The sequence below is a fragment of the Neovison vison genome, chromosome 5 (assembly GCF_020171115.1).
Source record: "Neovison vison isolate M4711 chromosome 5, ASM_NN_V1, whole genome shotgun sequence".
Lineage (NCBI taxonomy): Eukaryota > Metazoa > Chordata > Mammalia > Carnivora > Mustelidae > Neogale > Neogale vison.
This window is the reverse complement of record NC_058095.1, coordinates 15,227,417-15,245,743: the sequence shown is the minus strand read 5'-3', so window position 1 is coordinate 15,245,743 and position 18,327 is coordinate 15,227,417. Positions and strand designations below refer to the sequence as shown.

General features: G+C 39.2%; 1 protein-coding gene across 9 annotated transcripts in view; it reads left to right on the top strand.

Annotated features, from left to right (window-relative positions):
* Window positions 1-18,327, top strand: part of TANC2 (tetratricopeptide repeat, ankyrin repeat and coiled-coil containing 2) — a 369,572-nt gene that overhangs the window by 263,708 nt on the left and 87,537 nt on the right. For all 9 annotated transcript variants that reach the window (XM_044247669.1, XM_044247668.1, XM_044247667.1 and 6 more), the window contains 2 exons: window positions 8,070-8,351; window positions 12,445-12,578. In XM_044247669.1, coding sequence (XP_044103604.1) covers window positions 8,070-8,351; window positions 12,445-12,578 — 416 coding nt within the window. The remainder of the gene's footprint in view (window positions 1-8,069; window positions 8,352-12,444; window positions 12,579-18,327) is intronic.

Below are 18,327 nucleotides of genomic sequence, written 5' to 3'. Positions count from 1 at the left end.
ATTAAACTTGTGTTCTCTGTGAACTAAACTACATATTGTACATATAATGATGAAAAACTAAATATGGTCATTTGTTGCACAAGAATAAATCTCACATGTAGGATTAGCAAGACCTCAGTTACTAAATGGATTCGTGTGGATCCAGCCTTTTCAGTAACTTTTCTAAAAGAAAACAAGAACTATCTTTAGAAATATTTATCCTGTCCTCTGTGGACACTAGCTCTAAGACACCATTTTCTCCCTTCCCCTATCTTCCTGTAGCAGTAGTATTCTTTGATTGTTGGTACTTAGGTAACATCTAGGCCTTGCTTGTGATATGCACAGAGCTTGGAAAATAACATTTTTTTCTATCTTGTTATTTAATGACCCACTTGTTTCTGGCAGTTGCCTTTATACAGGAATGTATCCCTGAAAGGTGCCAAACAAATGAATTCATTTCTTTTTATTATTACAGTAAGAGCAATGATTTTTCAAAGACCTGAATTTGCATCCTTTAACTATCTTCCTTGAGCTTTCCTGCTCTACCAAAGTGAAGTGTGTCATACTATATTTCCCTGTAGCTGGGGAAGAAAAATCCATATTAAGTATTTCCATTCATGAATTCATTTATGAAATGTTATTGAATATACCTACCCTATGACAAGAACTGTGGTACTTAGTAAGTTAATTAAGTTAATAACTTAATAGGTTAGAGGACTGTGGTAGGGCAATTTGATGACATGTGAGGGTAGAGTGTAGAGGTTGACGTGATCATGATAGATAGATGGATGGATAGATAGATTGATTTGGTAGCTGTATACAAAAGGAACAAGAACCTATTTAAGTACATAGTAAAAGCAAGAGATGTTGAGAACCTAAACTATATGGCTGCCTTTCATTGAGAATTAAGGGTCTGGGATAAGAACTTTAATATACATTTTCTCAGCCTAAGGTAATAGATACTCCTAGTACCCCAATTTACAGATGATAAAATTGAGACTTAGAATGATAAGTAGCTCCCCCAAGGTTATACCACTAGTAGCAGTGGAGTAGGAAAGAAAAAAGGAATTATATCTTAGAGATAGTCCTCACGAATAATTTTTTTGAAGATTTACTCATTTATTTTAGAGAGAGAGAGAGAATGAGCAGGGGGAGGGACAGACGGAGAGGGAGAGAATCTCAGGCAGACTCCCTGCTGAGCATGGAGTCTGAGGTGGGACTCCATCTCACGACTCTGAGATCATGACCTGAGCTGAAACCAAGAGTCAGACACTCAACCAACTGAGCCACTCAGGCACCCCTTTTCTCAAGAATTATTAATAGGACTTGTGACAAATTAGATACAAATATTAAGGAAAAGGAAATCCTGATGAGTGTCAGTTTCTGTCTGGAAAGACCAGGCAGATTGGTGATATTTCATTAACTGAGATAATAAATGGAAGAGAAAGAATAGATTAAGGTGAGTGAGTCAGTAACTTTACTTTTAAACAAGTTTGAGGTTTTTATTGGAAATCCAAGCAGATAACTCTTGAGTTGGAGATGCTGTATAAGAGTTTGATAATGAGGAATAGAAATACAAACCATCACCACTCAGATAGTTGTGAATGCTGTTAGTCTATTCCTTTGAGATTATCCAGGGAGCTCATGAAGAAGAAAAAAACGAAATATAGAACCAAGTATTGGCAGTATCTTAGGGATGGGCAGAAGAGGAGGAATCATTAAAGACACATCAGGAGGAGAGGATAAAAAAAGAACTAGAAGAAAGTGTTACCATGTGAAGCCCAAGAAGGGAATGTATTTCCAAAAGTGGGGGTTAGTTAAAAGTGTTAAATACTGAGGCGTGGTTAAGAAGCATAAAGACTGGGGAGGAAAAAAAAAAAAAAAGAAGCATAAAGACTGGAAAAAGAAATCATCACACTTAACAATTAGAAAGTTTGTAGTGACTTTAAGCAAATAGTTTGAGCAGCTGTGCTGTTGAATAATACAGGAGGAGGCCAGGCTAGAGTGCATGATGCTGCGGAAGTGAAGAGAGCAAGCAGGGCTCCTTCAAAATGTTGGGTAGGGAAAAGAAGGGAGATAAGTCAGAAGCCTCAGAGGGACGAGAGCTTGAAGAGACTCATTATGTTCTCAATATCCCTTTTGCTAAGTTTTGTTTTAAATAAGTATATGTGGGAGGGGGGTGATTACAGTTACTCTGGATTCTTTTTGGCTTGATGATGTTGCTAGTACGACACGTAACCACCAGGCACTGTCCTAGGCCCATCACATCTTTTAACTCATCTAATCCTCAGGTGTCTTTGTTATCCCTATTTTTTAAAATGAGGAAGACGAGATATTCTGAACCTAAGGAATTATCCTGAGGCCACTCCACCAGTAAGTAACAGAGACAGGATACAAACTAAGGGATCCTGGCTCTGAGTCCATAGTTTTCCTACTCTGCTGTGTTTCCTTATTGACCCCAAAAGTGATTCCACTTTATTTAACAGGGTTTTTTTTCTTTTTTTAAACAGAAGTTTTCTGGAATGAACATTTCTCAGACTGTTATCTTTAGATTGTCTTTTAAGACCTGCTTCAAATTGCTTTACATTCTTCAGAAACTCATTTCCTGGTATAGAAATAGCTGCCTACTGTAGTCCTCTCCAGATCAGCAGGAATAAACAATAGACCCTAAAGAGATTTGATTCCTGTAAACGGGAGAGTGAACCTTCTAGAAACTCAGTAGACAAATCAACTCCTGCCCTGGTGTTTAAACATTTCTTAAGAAAAAAATAAGTGTGTTTTTTGACAGAGGTTTGGTGCTGATGTGATATCAGGTTGTGTCTGCAGCACGTGTGTTTTTTCTCTGCTTTGGCATGCACGCCATGAGCCCTGAGAATGAGCCTGAGATTATCTTTTGTTCTGAGCAATAGAGGTACTTCCAGGCTAGACTTTACAGTCATTGTAGAAGAATGTGAGGAAACACATCTCTGCCCCTGTTTGCACCAGACCTTGGCTGTATTACACACACCCTTTCTTCTGCCAGTCCTGTGACTGACTGCTTTCAAGATGATTCATGATTGTTTTCCATGAGTAAATATACTTTAGTCTAAATCCACTTAGAGCTCCTTTGCCTCCACTTCCCCTTCCCCTTTTTCCCCTTACTGCAGCTGTTTATATTTGCATTTGGCAGGCTGATCTCTTAGCCTTAATGCACGTTAGTGTTGTTGTTTTTTAATGTTTATGCTTTGCCTTAGTTAAAGAAAGGTCTGTTTTCTCCATAAGCCTAGGTATATAATTACACTTATTGATGGTCTCACAGAGGCTGTTTCCTAGAGAGAACTCATTGGTCTGCTCCAAGCCTCATTTACATTGAGGAGATGCCCACACCGATCTGAGTCTGGAGTGGTTATTAAATCCTTTTTAAAACTACTTTCCTTAAGCTTATCTTATTTGTGTGCCCTATTGAAATGTGATTCTTTTCCATGGTGGATTTTTTTCCCCTTTAACATTTTATTAGGAAAATTTTCAGATATACCAGAAAGGAAAAAATCTTACAGTTAACACTTACATACCCACCACTTGGACTATATCATGAACATTTGCTGTTTTATCACCTGTCTATCCATCTGTCCATCTCTTTACCCACCCATCATTTTTTTATGAATTTTGAAGTAAATTACAGGTTTCTGTAATTTTTTTAAGAAAGAAAGATTTATTTTTTAAAAAAGAAAGATTTATTTATTTAAGAGAGAGGGAGAGAGAGAGCTTGCCCTCATGTCTGGGTGAAGGCAGAGAGAGAGAATCTTTAAGCAGACTCCCCTCTGAGCACGGAGCCTGATGTGAGGCTCAATCTCATAACCCACAAGATCAAGACCTGAGCCAGAAACCAAGAGTCCGATGCTTAACCAACTGAGCCACACAGACACCCCAGTATACTTTGTCAGAAAGCTTTGAGACAGGTGGGATTGTCTTTGCTGAGCTGAGACTGCCAACTCCTGAGTGCCAGGGGTAAGAAAGCCACATCTGCTACTAAGTGGTATGGATTAACTCATCTTTTTTCCCTTAGCTCAGCTGTAGTTGCAGTGGTAATTTCTCATGGATTATTTCAGTGTTTCTGCCTTAGAAAATCTCTCGGAAGCCAGCTGATATCTCAAACAAACATTTATTTAGGAATATGAACTCCACAGAGAACATCCATTACTTCCATGTCCCACAATGCAGGCCAAAGTGCTTTCTTGTTCGTATGCCCTAAATTTATTGTTGGTACATAGGAAGCAGGGCTTTCTTTTATCATACTGAGCTGACAAAAGCCTTGGGTTCTGAAGTACAGAAATTGTTTCTAGGCTGTTCTTGGCGTCTACAGTTGTTTTACCATATGGTACTGGGCTAATTTTGTCTGTTCTTCCCTTGAGGCTTTTGTGAATTGATTACATTTTTAGAAAATTTTTTAAATAACTTTTTAAAATGTCAAAGCTTTCTCAGTAGAATAAAATATGATGGGAGATTACGTCAACATGAGAACAAGTTCAGAAATTTTTCTCAAAAACTTAAGCATTTAAATTGAGTCTATACTTAATTCCATATTATAAATTAGCATTAGTCATATTCATGAAAGCCCCTTTGATACAAAATGTAAAGTATCCTTGGACCTGAAGAAATAAGTCAGTTAGTGTAGAAATCATATGAGAGTTTCTGTAGCTCTTACCTCTGTGTAAAGGTCATTTCTGGCCAAGCATGCAGTTCCTAAAGGGAAACACAAGAGAAGTGAAGGAGGAAGACCATGTAGCCCATCAGCTAAGCCTAATCAGTCCTGGTCATCAGTAGGATCAATCATGTCACTTTCAGATTTGAAAGTCACGTCCTATAGAACAGTTGCAACATAATATAGGGAGGGGGGCTGGATTTTTGAGTCGGAATTAGGTTTTGTTTCTAGTTCTGAAACCTCTGTGTAACTTTAGGTCTCACTAGGCCTCATTAGACTCATCACAAGCCAACTGATCTATTTTCTCCTTCCTCCCGGGGAGTCCTATCACTGCTCATCCCGATCTCATTATGTCTGTCTGGGTACCCACCAAGCAAACTCAGGTACCCAGAAAGCCCCAGGTGGATAGCAGTCACCTACTATCAAGTGACATGGAAAATGGTAGAGTAAGGAGCTCCAAGAATCAGTCCTACCACTGGAGCAGCCATTAGGCAAGTCTGACAGAATCAACTTTTTCAGAATTCTGGAATTGCTAAGTGAAAATTTTAAAAAGGAGATTATAAAACAGTATGATCCCATTTGGGGTTTTTAGATTAAGTATTTATGGTACAGAAAAAAATTCAGAGTATATGTGAGTAGTGTTTCTGGCTACTGGGAGTACAATTATTATCTTGTTTATCTACTTTTCCTAAGTTTTCTATAGTGAATATGTATTACTTCTCTAAAAAATAGCAAAAAGGAAAATAGAACAGTTTGGCAGTTTCTCAAAAAGTTAAACATAGAGTTTCCAGATGACTCAGCAATACCACTCCTAGATATATACCCAAGATAACTGAAAACATATGTACACAAAAACTTGTACATGAATGTTCATACCAGTGTAATTCATAATAGCCAAAAAGTGGGAACGAATCAGATGTTTATCAGATAAATTGATAAACAAAATGTGATATATCCATATAATGGAATACTACTCAACTATAAAAAGAGTGAAGTACTGATACATGCTTCAATATGAATGAACCTCAAAAACGTGCTAAATGAGCCAGACACAAAAGACCACATATTATACGATAGCATTTATCCTGTATGTCCAGAATAGGTAAATCTGTAAAGATGGAAAGTCTTGTTATCAGTGTCTAGGAGGAAGGGGAACTGAGGAGTAACAACTAATGGGTGTAGAGTTTTCTCTGGGGGATGATAAAAATGTTCAGGAATTGGAATAGTGATAGTTGCACAACTTCTTGAATATGTAGTTGAGCCTCAACCAACACAGATTTGAACTGTGCTGGTTGACTTATATGTGGATTTTTTACAGACTGTACCTTACAGGTATTTTCTCTTACGATTTTCTTGCTAACATTTTCTTTTCTCCAGCTTCCTGTATTGTAAGAATATAGTGTATAGCATGTATGACATACAAAATATGCGTTATAACGTTGACTACCACTAAGGGTTTCAGTCAGATAGGCTATTAGTAAAGTTTTGGGGGAGACAGGTGTTACACATGAATTTTCAACTTCATGAGGCATCACCTCCTCTATCCCCCACGTAGTTCAGGGGTCACCTGTACTGAAAACCCCTGAACTGTATACTTTAAAGGGGTGAATTTAATGATATGTAAAGTATAACTCAATAAAGTAATGTTTAAGAAAGGTGAAATAGAGTATGAGCTACAAGCCTAGCATTAAAAAGAATATATTTAGCAAGTTATAGTCAAATTATTCACTGAATTCGGTAATTATGATTATGGATTTTTTAAATTTTTATTTTAAGTCCAGTTAACATATAGTATTATATTAGCCTATTGTTATAGATTTTATTATTTCATGTTTTTAGTTAGGGATTTTAGAAAAGTAAGTTTTGTTAAAGAAATGAGAATCAGGAAGTTATAAGCAATTATATAGCTGAATCTCCACAGCCTTTTTTTTTTTTTTAGTGAAAACTTGGAACATTTAAAAATTGTTAGAGGAAATTATTTTCTTCTCACTTTAGAGTTTGGCTTTATATTTTTAATTATTTGCACTGTTTTTGGAGTTGTTACCATTTTTTTAAATGCTCAGTTATTCTAATAGCTTTCAGAGAGTTTTTAATGAGTATGTACATGATGCTTGCTTATGAGTAGATTTTCTCAAGCCGCCATCTCTAGATTCCATTTAATGATATATAGGTGGCTTAAGTATGTTCTAGAATAACATAAGCAATAAAAATAGATTCATTTCCCTCTTTTTCCTGTCCTCATTCCCTTCCCTTGGGCGTTATCCTCCAAAATATAAAAATGGGCTTAGAATATAATACCTTATTCTTCATTAATTATTTCAGTAAGCATTTATTGAGTACCTGCTTTTTGTCAAAGTACTGTGCTATGGTGTTAAAGGTACGAACATAAAATACCTGGTTCCTGGAGCACCTGGCTGGCTAAGTCCGTAGAGCATGTGACTCTTGATTTCGGGGTTATGAGTTCAAGCCCCACACTGGGCGTAGAGCTTACTGAAAACGACAGCAGCAACAACCTGGTTCCACACAGATAAAATGATACATCTTAGAGCTACTCTGTGAATAGTTAGGAAGGCATTTAACCCAGGTAAGAGAGGTCATAGGCAAGACTTCTTTCCACCATCAATAAAATTAAAAGGTTGATCTTTGAAGCCAGGTCACATCTATTATGCATTATTAGAAAGCTACTGAAAGTAGAGCCTATGCTTGACTCAGCACATGCCACAACTTCAGAAGCACAGAAATGAGAAAAGCAGTACGAGGTCTCCATGGTATATATAAGCCAAAACTTTTTGTTGGTTTGTTTTGTTTTGTTTTGTTTTGTTTTGATTGGCATGAATACAAGCGTAGAGGAGCAAAGACCTGAGGTCAAAGTCTCATTTCTGCTTCCTTGACTGCTTAACATGTTGAAGACTTTTTAAACTAGCAGAGCTTTTAGAGGTAAAGAGCTGATGCTGTAAGACATCTGGATGCTCTGCCATAGCCTGGACTCTCCCCCAGGAGCTCCCACCCCGTATCTCCCCACAATCCAACAGCTAAAAGGTTATCGCCAGGCGGAGAAGGAAGCCTGGACGCTGCTTCTGTACTACTTCGGTGTCCATTCTGAGTGCTGGTGCTGGGCCCTCCCCACTATTTAATAATTTTGAATATCACCCTGTCTTTCTGACTGTTCGGTAAATCATTGGCATTTTAATTGTGTTTGTTTTGTACCAACTAGAGTATCAAATGACCTTAGTTCACCTGCTGCTGCTCGTCTGCATAGTAGCAAAGTTGAGTTGTATTACTTCTGAATAACCCAGGATGCCATTGTACTGGAACTGATAGTCTCCTAAACCATGCTGCTCTGCTTCTGTATTTCTTTCAATGATGACAGTTTGGCCTAAGTTGTGTGTTCTCTTATTGTTCCTTCCAGTTCACTTTGCACCTTATAGGCCTCCAGATATCTCCCTGAAGCCTCTGCTCTTTGAAGTGCCCAGCATCACTACAGAGTCAGTGTTTGTTGGCCGGGATTGGGTTTTCCACGAAATAGATGCTCAACTTCAGAGCTCAAATGCCAGCGTCAACCAAGGAGTAGTGATTGTGGGAAACATTGGGTTCGGTAAAACTGCCATCATCTCCAGACTGGTGGCCCTCAGCTGCCATGGAACACGGATGAGACAGATTGCCTCAGACAGCCCACATGCCTCCCCCAAACGTACGTATTTCTTTTTAAAGAACTCCCTGCTTCGTTGCTGAAAGTTTCTGACGTATTAAGCCTTACACCCTTTTATTTTCTGATCTGCAAAACCTGACTTGCTCAAGAGGACCATTAATTCAGAGTTGAGAGAAAGAATGTAATACTCGGTTTATATTTAACCCACATATCTAGCAGTCCCCTAAATGTGACTGAGAAAACCTTTCTCTGGGAATAAATTTATGACTCTTCCCTTCTGGCATTCTGGCTAGCCTGTCCTTTGGACACCGACTCCAGCCTTGCCTGTAAGAGCCGCTCACACCTATCACCGTCAGCTGCTGCTCTGCCGGGACCCACGTCTTTTCATTCCGAGCGGGCACAGTCTGTCTGCAGCCTCCGTTTCCTTGCTCTTGATGTCGGTACTGCGCTGCTTGGGCTTGAACTTCATTGTGTCCTTGAAGGATTTCTCCTGCTTCCTTGTGAAAAGATGCTGAGATCTCATGTATATTCGCACTTCTTTCATCACAGAGAGGGCACAGCTCAACGATCACCACCAGGATCTTGTTTATTTTTAAAATACTCATGTGGTCCTTAGTACCAGGCACTCTCTAAGATCTTAACCAATATTAATTCACCCAATCCTCTTATCAACTCAGTAAGGTAGTTCTGTTATCTTCATGTCACAGAGCAGTGATCTGAGGCTCAAAGAGGTTAAATAGACCTCAAAAGTTTCAAAGCCAATAAATGGTGAAATAAGAATTCGAGCCTAAGCAGTCTGTGTCAGAGCCCAGTGTCTTATCTGCTTTGCTATCCTGCCTCTCCTTATTGGAGGAACTCATCTGCAGAAAGGAAATAAATAGATGTTCTTCCTATATAACCTGTATGTATAACCAGTCTACCTGGTTTCTATTAGTTTTAAGAGAATAAAACCAGAAACTATTGCTCTGCTATTCCAAATCAATCATCTAGCTCACCACAAATTTTCAGACAGCAGCCAGTAGAAATGGTTTGAGATCATAGTAGTTACAGGGTCTAGCGCATGCTGGAGACTTAATAGGAACTCACTTCACATCCTCCAGACATTCTGGTTTCCTAATGAAATTAATTAGCAGGCCCTTTCATTCAGTAGGCAGATTACCTCTGGCTAACTTAATGGATATCTCACATGGAGAAGAACTAGTGTCTACAGAGAAAACTCATTGAATTGAGAGTCCCTGTTTACCAAGGTATGATAAGAATTGGAGAATATGGAAGAATTCCTTTCTCACAAGCAGTAGCATGCTTTATTTCTCAAGGAAGCTTTTCTTAGGTAGATTGGCATTGTGCCGTGGGAGCCAAGAGCCCAGAGTTTGAGCCCAGCACTCAAGTGACTACACATACTTTGTAACTTGAGAATTCTAATTGAGTCTTTTAAACCTGTTTTCTCATCTGTAAAATGAGGAAGTGATCTTTAAGATTTGTTCCTGTGTTAAAATTCTGTGATTCTAAAAACATATCTTCTTGAAAAGTAGTTGAAATTAACTTTCCAACCTATTCCAGTATTTTCCTTTGAATACTTAAATATCACACCAGACTACATCTTATCTGAGTAATCCAAGAGGTTAACTCTTTGAGTGTGTTAGGAAGAAAACCAGATAGCTAATAGTCTCTCTGACTCCTCTGTGTGTGAGTGTTGCAGATAACAGAGTGGTAGGATCCTGTAGGACAGAATAAATCCCAAGGGCAAAAGAGCTGCTTTCTGAGAAAGGTACCTGGGAGAACAAGGGTTAACAGAACATAGCCCATGTGCTCCCCAAAGCAGAGGTTCTTTAGAGGTGGTTCATTAAGTTATTCTCTGACATCCGTTGCCTTTTATCTCCAGAGATACTCTAAAAATAGCAGGACGCTGCCATTCTTGAGATAAATGTCCATATGTTGTGACTGTAGATTTGCCCTGATAGTTAACTTTCAAAACTTGAAGATGGTGTCAGAGGAGATAGAATACATGTTATGTATTTATCAGAATCACACAGAACCAGCAGTTGCCTTGTACAAAATAACTTCTGTTGTAATCTGCCCAAGTCCAAACTACATCCTACCTCTGCCACCTTCCCAGAGCCACTAGCCCTTAAGAAGGGTCCAGAATAAGTGACTGATAAAGTGTGCGAGCTGTTTTTTCACATTAATCTGTTATTATGTAAGCTGGCGCTGGGAGCTTTACTGGCAACAGCAGAATTTCTTTCATTAATGAATAAGAATGATGTCTGTATGGAGAAATAGCTTAATTTTTCCACAGAGTTTAATTTACATCAAGCTTGAATAGGTTTATTTGAATTCCCGATGGCTTTCCTAACCACCCCCATCAGCGATACCAATGATAGAGTTGTAGAAATAACGAAAACACGGTAGAAAATCGTTGGAGCTCCCAGCTCCCAGCTCTGCATTATCTGCCTCCTTCCTTCCGCCCCTGCCTCCTCCACGCTGCACGGCATCGCTATGGAAGACGGGAGCCGCTCCGCCTGCAGCCCTGCGCTGCCTCGCTCCGTCCTTCCCCCACAGACACTCCGCCCCCAGCCCGCCCCCTCCTTGTCATTTTCCTGGGAAGGTACAGAAAAACTGTCAAGGCAGGCACTAGCCTGTCATCCTGCTTTCCACCCACGCCCCTTCCCAAACCTGACTCCCCCGTCAGTCTCCACCACCACCGTCATCACCCACCCCGCTCCCCAGCACAGACACACAAAGCACAAAAACATTTTGTAAAAATAGAGCCGTTGTGTAATTTAGGCTCTATTACGTTAACTACAGGTATACTCAGTACAGTAGTTAGGGAAGCTCTAACTTCCCAAATACAAGACTTTCCCATCACTAAAAGTCTCAGTGTAGGTATTGTTAGGATTTGACATTTGCCAACAGCTGCCGGGCCCCCAGCGAGCTGTTAAGTAAGTGACCCCTATCCTCCATGCTCTGTTCACTTCGGAAACAATGACTGTTTTGCCCGTTTCCTGTGCTCATTGACTGCCTACCTCTGAGCTTACTCTCCTGTTCTCTGAGTACCAGGCAGAGAGTAAAGCCACTCCTGACGAAAAGGAAGGCATTGCCCAAAAGCGGTAGGTAGAAGACAGGGTATTCAGGCCACAGGGTAATCGCCCACTAAACCAAATACCGGATAAAGGGGAATGGGGTGGGAAGGAGTGAACAACAGAAATGATCCAGTGACAGGCGCAGAGCTTTACCTCAGTTCACACATTTTCAGTCTTTTTCCACTGCTGCCTCCCACTCCTGTCCTCCTACAGTTATTCTGAACTCAGCTCCAGTGACCAGAGATTTTACTCTCCCAACTGGGTGGAAGAAGTCTTAATTCAGTCCTGCTGGTGGGGAGTTAAATGAGGACTACATTCCCCTATTCCTCCTCCTTTTCCATGGCTAGTCACCATCAACAGTCTCCTGATTTGGGTACCCATTTTTATATTGTGAACTGTATCCATATAAATATATAGTCTATAATTTCTAGTAGGAGATAAGACATTTTCTAAATAACATGAACAAGTGAGATTTTTTAAAAACAGCTTTATTAAGCCACAATTGACATACCACACAATTCACCCATTTAAATTGTTCAACTCAGTGCTTTTTGGTATATTCACAGAATTATACAGCAATCAGCATCATCGAATATCAGAACATTCTTGTCTCCCCCTAAAAGAAATGCCCAGTAGTGGTCAATCTCCATTCTCCCCCTAACTCCCTGCCTTCACCTCTATATAATCACCAGTTTACTTTTTGTCTATGTGGATTTTTCTACTCTGTGAATTTCATGTAGAGAGAATCATACAGTAGATGGTCTTTTGTAACTAACTGGCTTCTTCAAGTGAGCGTAATATTCCATTGTATAGATATTCCATATTCCATATTTTAACCGTTCGTCAGTTGGTGGACATTTGGGTTGTTTTCACTTTTGTTCTGTTATGAATCTTGCTTCTTTCAACACTTGTGCACAAGCTTTTCTGTGGACCTAAGTTTTTATTTCTCTTGGAGTAGAATTGCTGGATCATAGAACAAACGGAATTTAACCAGTCTTCCTTTAACTCGGGGTTTTATGAATATCTCATGCAAACATCTCATCTTTTTAATCCAGATGTGGATGCCAACAGAGAGCTGCCACTCACACAGCCACCTTCAGCCCACTCATCCATCCCCAGTGGAAGCTGCCCAGGAACCCCAGAGATGCGCAGGCGGCAGGAGGAGGCTATGCGGAGACTAGCCTCGCAGGTACAATAGGGTTTTCAGGGTGCGGGTGTGCCAGTTCCATTTTGACCTCAAGGGGCAAAGGTAGGGGGACCTTTGGGAAAGTGGACAGAAATGTGTACAGCTGTACCATGAGACCATGGAGAAGAGTTTCTCTTCCTATGCTGTCCCTAGAAAAATATGTTGTCATTATAGAATGAAAGCCTTATTGTTTGAAAGGCCCTCAGAAATAACCAGAGTCCCATAATGAATAGATAAGGAAGTTGAGACTCAAAGAAGTTATATGATTTACCCAAATCACAGTATAAGCACTCAGTAGTTTATTTTCATTCCTATTTCAAAACTCTTCCTGCTATACTTTGCTGTTCATAATATTTTTTTATATGTTTGGGTTTTAAACTTCTATTTTTATCTAAGTAATGTCTGCTTGATTTTCAAAAATCAGTTAATGCTCAAAGACTTACAATAAAAACCAGCAATTCTTTTCCCCTCCTCACCCCAAAGGTAACCACTTTCAACCCCTGAGGCTGTTCTTCTGATCTTTACCTCCACTGTTTCTAAATAATATTCTTATACTGCTGTAATTTTTTTATCAGTTTTATGCGTTATCTCTTGCTGCTTCTTATGGATGATGAGAATTTTAGATCTTTAACTTTCCTTCCTCCCTCAATCATCTCTGTACCATTACATCATGATTTTTGTCTGAATCCACCTTACAGTATTTTCAGTATTAGTACTGTGCACGTATGTTTCATTGTGGAACCAAGGGTAACATTTCCTTCTTGAGCAATTTAGCTTTTCCTAGGGTTATGAAATGCCTCTTTTTAAATTTTGCTTATTCTTGGCAGGGGGCATCTGGCTGGCTCAGTTGGTAGAGCATGGGACCATGTGACTTTTGATCTCAGGGGTGTGACTTCAAGCCCCATGTTGGGTGTATAGCTTATTTTACAAAAATTTAAAAATAAAGTAAAATTTGCTTTCTTTTTCAAATCTATAGCTATAATCCATAATCCTTAATAACTTTGTAAAATGCCTCTCAGTACAATTTTCCACATCAGTTACATTTCCCCTGAGAGCTTAGAGCCTTCCATCAAACTCAGCCTGGACCTAGGATGATCTTAAGGCTTACCACCTAGCTCTCATCCTGGAAATTCCCATTACTTTTCTTCTGTGTTTGATCCCATGTCATCATCATCTTTCTTGATTTTATTTCTCATTTTGGTGGAGCACATCCGCCAGTAGCCACTGCACTATGAAATAGTGCAAGGGAGGTAAGTTTTTAAAATTTAATGTTTCTAAAAGCATCATTATTCCATTCTCACACATTACTATTTATTTGACGTAATGTAATTCTAGGTTAAAAATTATTTCCCCTCAGAATTTTGAAGACATTGCTCCATTGACTTGACCTTCTAATAATTTTGTTATTTTTTTAAGCAGTAGCCTTTTTCTTTTTTAAAGATTTGTTTATTTATTTATTTGACAGAAAGGGACATTACAAGTAGGCAGAGAGGCAGGCAGAGAGAGGGGGAATGCAGGCTCCCTCTGAGCAGAGAGCCCCATGCGGGGCTAGATCCCAGGACCCTGAGACCATGACCTAAGCCAAAGGGAGAGGCTTAACCTACTGATCCACCTAGGAGCCCCAATAATTTTGTTATGAAATGATATTTTTATTCCTAATTCTTTTTTTTATTAAAGATATTTATTTATTGGGGCGCCTGGGTGGCTCAGTGGGTTAAAGCCTCTGCCTTCGGCTCAGGTCATGATCCCAGTGTCCTGGGATCAAGCCCCGCGTCGGGCTCTCTGCTCAGCGGGGAGCCTGCTTCCTTCTCTCTCTCTCTGCCTGCCTCTCTCCCTACCTGTGATCTCTGTCTGTCAAATAAATAAATAAAAATCTATTAAAAAAAAAAAAAGATATTTATTTATTTATTTATTAGAGACAGCAAGCAAGCATAAGTAGGGGGAGTAGCAGGCAAAAGGAGAAACAGATTCCCTGCTGAGCAAGGAGCACGATGCTAGACTCAATCCCAGGACTCTGAGACCATGACCTGAGCCTCAGGCAGAAACTTTACTGACTGAGCCACCCAGGTGTCCCTTATACTTAATTCTTTATACCATTTTTTCTCTCCAGAAACTTTTAGGATCTTATTTTTTATCACCATTGTTCTTGGGCCTTTTTTCCATTTATTCTGTTGGTACCTCGTAAGCCCTGGAGATGTTCTTTGATTCTGGAAAGTGTTTTTGTACTACTTGTTGATAATTTTATCACACCATCTGCTCTGTTTTCTCTTTCTACAACTCTTTTTAATAAAAAATTATATTCCTTGGGGGCGCCTGAGTGGCTCAGTGGGTTAATCCTCTGAGCCGAAGGGATCAGGTCATGATCCCAGGGTCTTGGGATCGAGCCCCAAATCAGGCTCTCTGCTCAGCAAGGAGCCTACTTCCCCCTCTCTCTCTGCCTGCCTCCTTGTGATCTTTCTCTCTCTGTGTCAAATAAATAAATAAAAAATCTTTTAAAAAAATTATATTCCTTAATCTGATACTTAAGTTTTCTTAAGCTTTCTTTCCTGTATTCTACTTTTATTTTTCTATTTTGTTTTTTGGTTTAAGAGATTTTCACAACACTACCTTCTAATCCTTTCACAAGGATTGGCTATCATAGTTTTAATTTCCAATAACTCTTTCTTTGGCCCTAGTTGTTCCCTTCTTTTTCACAGCATTCTGTTCTTGTTTTATAGATGCAGTATTTTCTCTTATCTCTTCCTTAGTACTTAAGCACTAGAAAACTGATGGGAAGCTTATGTGTATAGAGAGCTTAACTATACAGCAGTAAGACAGCCCACCAGCCTTTATTGGAAACACCCAAAAGTCATGTTCATAAAATTTTTTCCTTGTGCTGTTCTTCTTTAGCAAAAAATTCCACCAGTCTCTTTCCTGGAGGATATACATCCTGGGTATATATCTAGAGTTGGCAAGAGAAGAGTTAGAGTTTCACCATTCAGTATGCAGACTTACTTAAGCCCCTACATTGTTTTCATTCCTACCTTTCATTCCCTTACCTTTTCTATGTCTACCAGCCCTAAGTCTGTTTGCCCTGTTTTGTTTCTCTAATGAATATACTTCTCTTTCCTGTGGCTGTTGGGGAAGGTAGTCACCTGGCTGGGCAAGGTGCGTGTGGCTATCTGGAGCTCTAACTGCCCCTTCTATACACTTCAAATAATTTCTGTATGTTCAGTTCCCTTCCTCACCCCCATCTTCCACAGTACCTGGTGCTTCTAACTCCTGTGCTTTTCTGAGGTTTTACAGATAATCTGGCCTAGTCCTGTTGTCATTACCTCCAGCAGGCATTTGTTTCACCTTCTATCTGTTGAGTCATTTATGAATTGTGCATCTACTTTCCAACCTTATATGTTATAATCTGAGATTATAGATAGAGATCCCTATAGGTGGAGTTTTATTTTTGAGGATTTTCTAGAGATGAACACGAGTTTTAAAGTGTCTGTTTCCAATATTCAGAGAAATCTCTTGTCATAGTTAATTAGTAAAGAGGAACAGGGAGTCATCTGTAATATCATAAGGTTCTAATTTCTTCATAGAAATCCAGTCCAGCCCAGAACTCAAAGCAGCGTATTTCCCCCAAGTACATTTTTAACCATCCCTACTTAACAGTGGGCTTCTGGAAACAGTCTCAGATGTCCCTCATATTCATTCCCTCAACTCTGCAACTTTAAAAGACATATGCTTTTTTCTAAATATTTTGTATAAACGAGCTCCCACTTCTTTAGAAGAATCGGAATAAATACCACTTTGGAAATACATTAAATGCTGAAGAGCTTCCATCATCATCGTCATCAACTTACTCATTTAGAATGGATGTTTTGAATGCATGGAATACAAGACTAAAGTTAAGGCAGTGAACAAAACAGACACAGTCCCTGCTGTTTTGTAGCCCACGTTCTTGCGGTGGGAGAAAGCCAATAAACAAACGTAATATGTCAGATCGTGATGAATGCTGAAAAGAGCTCCAGGAATTACATCTCCCCACATTGTCACTTTTAGTCTCTCTTTCATCAAGTTTATGTTCAATATTTGGAAAATGTTACATATTGTTAGTAGGAAATTAGTGACTACACTTAAGAAGTAATCTCATTTTCAAGTCCATGATTTCGTGTCTATCTTAAGCAAAATGTAAAGAAATCTTTTTTGTGCCTAAAGATGGGATATCGGGACGCCTGGGTGGCTCAGTTGGTTAAGCAGCTGCCTTCGGCTCAGGTCATGATCCCAGCATCCTGGGATCGAGTCCCACATCGGGCTCCTTGCTCAGCGGGGAGCCTGCTTCTCCCTCTGCCTCTGCCTGCCATTCTGTCTGCCTGTGCTTGCTCTCTCTCCCTCTCTCTCTCTGATAAATAAATAAAAAATCTTAAAAAAAAAAAATAAAGATGGGATATCTTCAAATTTATATTAAACCTTATAGAAGAAATGGCCCTTTAAATTAAAATTGATGTTGATGTTCAAGATTTGGAAAATGTTTAATATTGTGAGTAGAAAATAAGTGATTATTTACACTTACTCAAGGAATATATTTTAAATTTCATAATTACTTTTTCCTTAAGCAAAATAGAAATGCACATGTTTGTGCTAGAGATAGGATAGTTTTAAGTTTTTTTTTTTTTTTTTTAGGATAGTTTTAAGTTTATAGTGAATGTTGTATAAGAAATGGCACCTAAATATCCCAGTAATTGTGCCATGTGTTACATTTTAAGTATATAAGTTTGTTCTTGGAAGCATAGAGCAGAAGCCAGCAATCTTATTTCTCACTGTAACAGGCCAGTAAGCAGAAGCCTTTTCAGTAAGATTTTCAAATCAATTAGTATTTTGATGAAGTAAGCTAATATATGTGAATTAAAAGTGTCTGTGAAAAACCTCTTGATTTGATAGACAAAGTTCTTAGTGCCAGTTCTTGTACATCAGTAATTATCATTGGTATTTTCAGGACGTAATGTTAGGTGGGGAGGAGAGTGCAAAGGAGCAACTACAGGACGCTAACTTTCATGTAAGAAAGAAAGAGATATATAAAAATACATATATATCTGCTTATTTGTACAAATAAAAAGAAATGCAGGAAGGATTAACCAGAAGGAAAAGATACTGGTTAGCTAAAGCAGATTGGTGGGATGGAGAATAGGAAGAAATGGGTAATGGAAATGGGGTACCCATTAAGATGAAGAGAGATGTGGCGCTCCTTTGCATGTATCTTTTTATATAGCTGTGACTCCTAGAAACATAGTGATGTTTCACGTACCCAGAGCATGATTAAAACCAACAAGTATGTTGGGGTCAGGGAAGCCCAAAGTGGAATCCAAACATTTACAAATAAATCTCACTGTATTTCAAGATTTTATCCATTTTATTTAGAGTGAGAGAGAGTGCACACATGTGAGCAGGGAGGGAGTAGAGGGAGAGAGAAAATCCCATGCAGACTCCATGCTAAGTCATGCTGAGTGTGGAGCCCAGTGCAAGGCTCTACCTCACAACGCTGAGGTCATGATCAAGATTTGGAGCCAAAATCAAGAGTTGGACGCTTAACCAGCTGAGCCACCCGGGTGCCCCAAACCTAACAGTATATCAAATGGGTAACATGACCACACTGAAGAATGCAGTTTAGAAGACAAAATCTTGACTGTATACTGTAAGGCTAGACAAAAAGAGGTGTGCATAATGCTATATTCTGATTAATAAGTGTGTTTCTCACAGGAGTATGGTTAGCAATTCT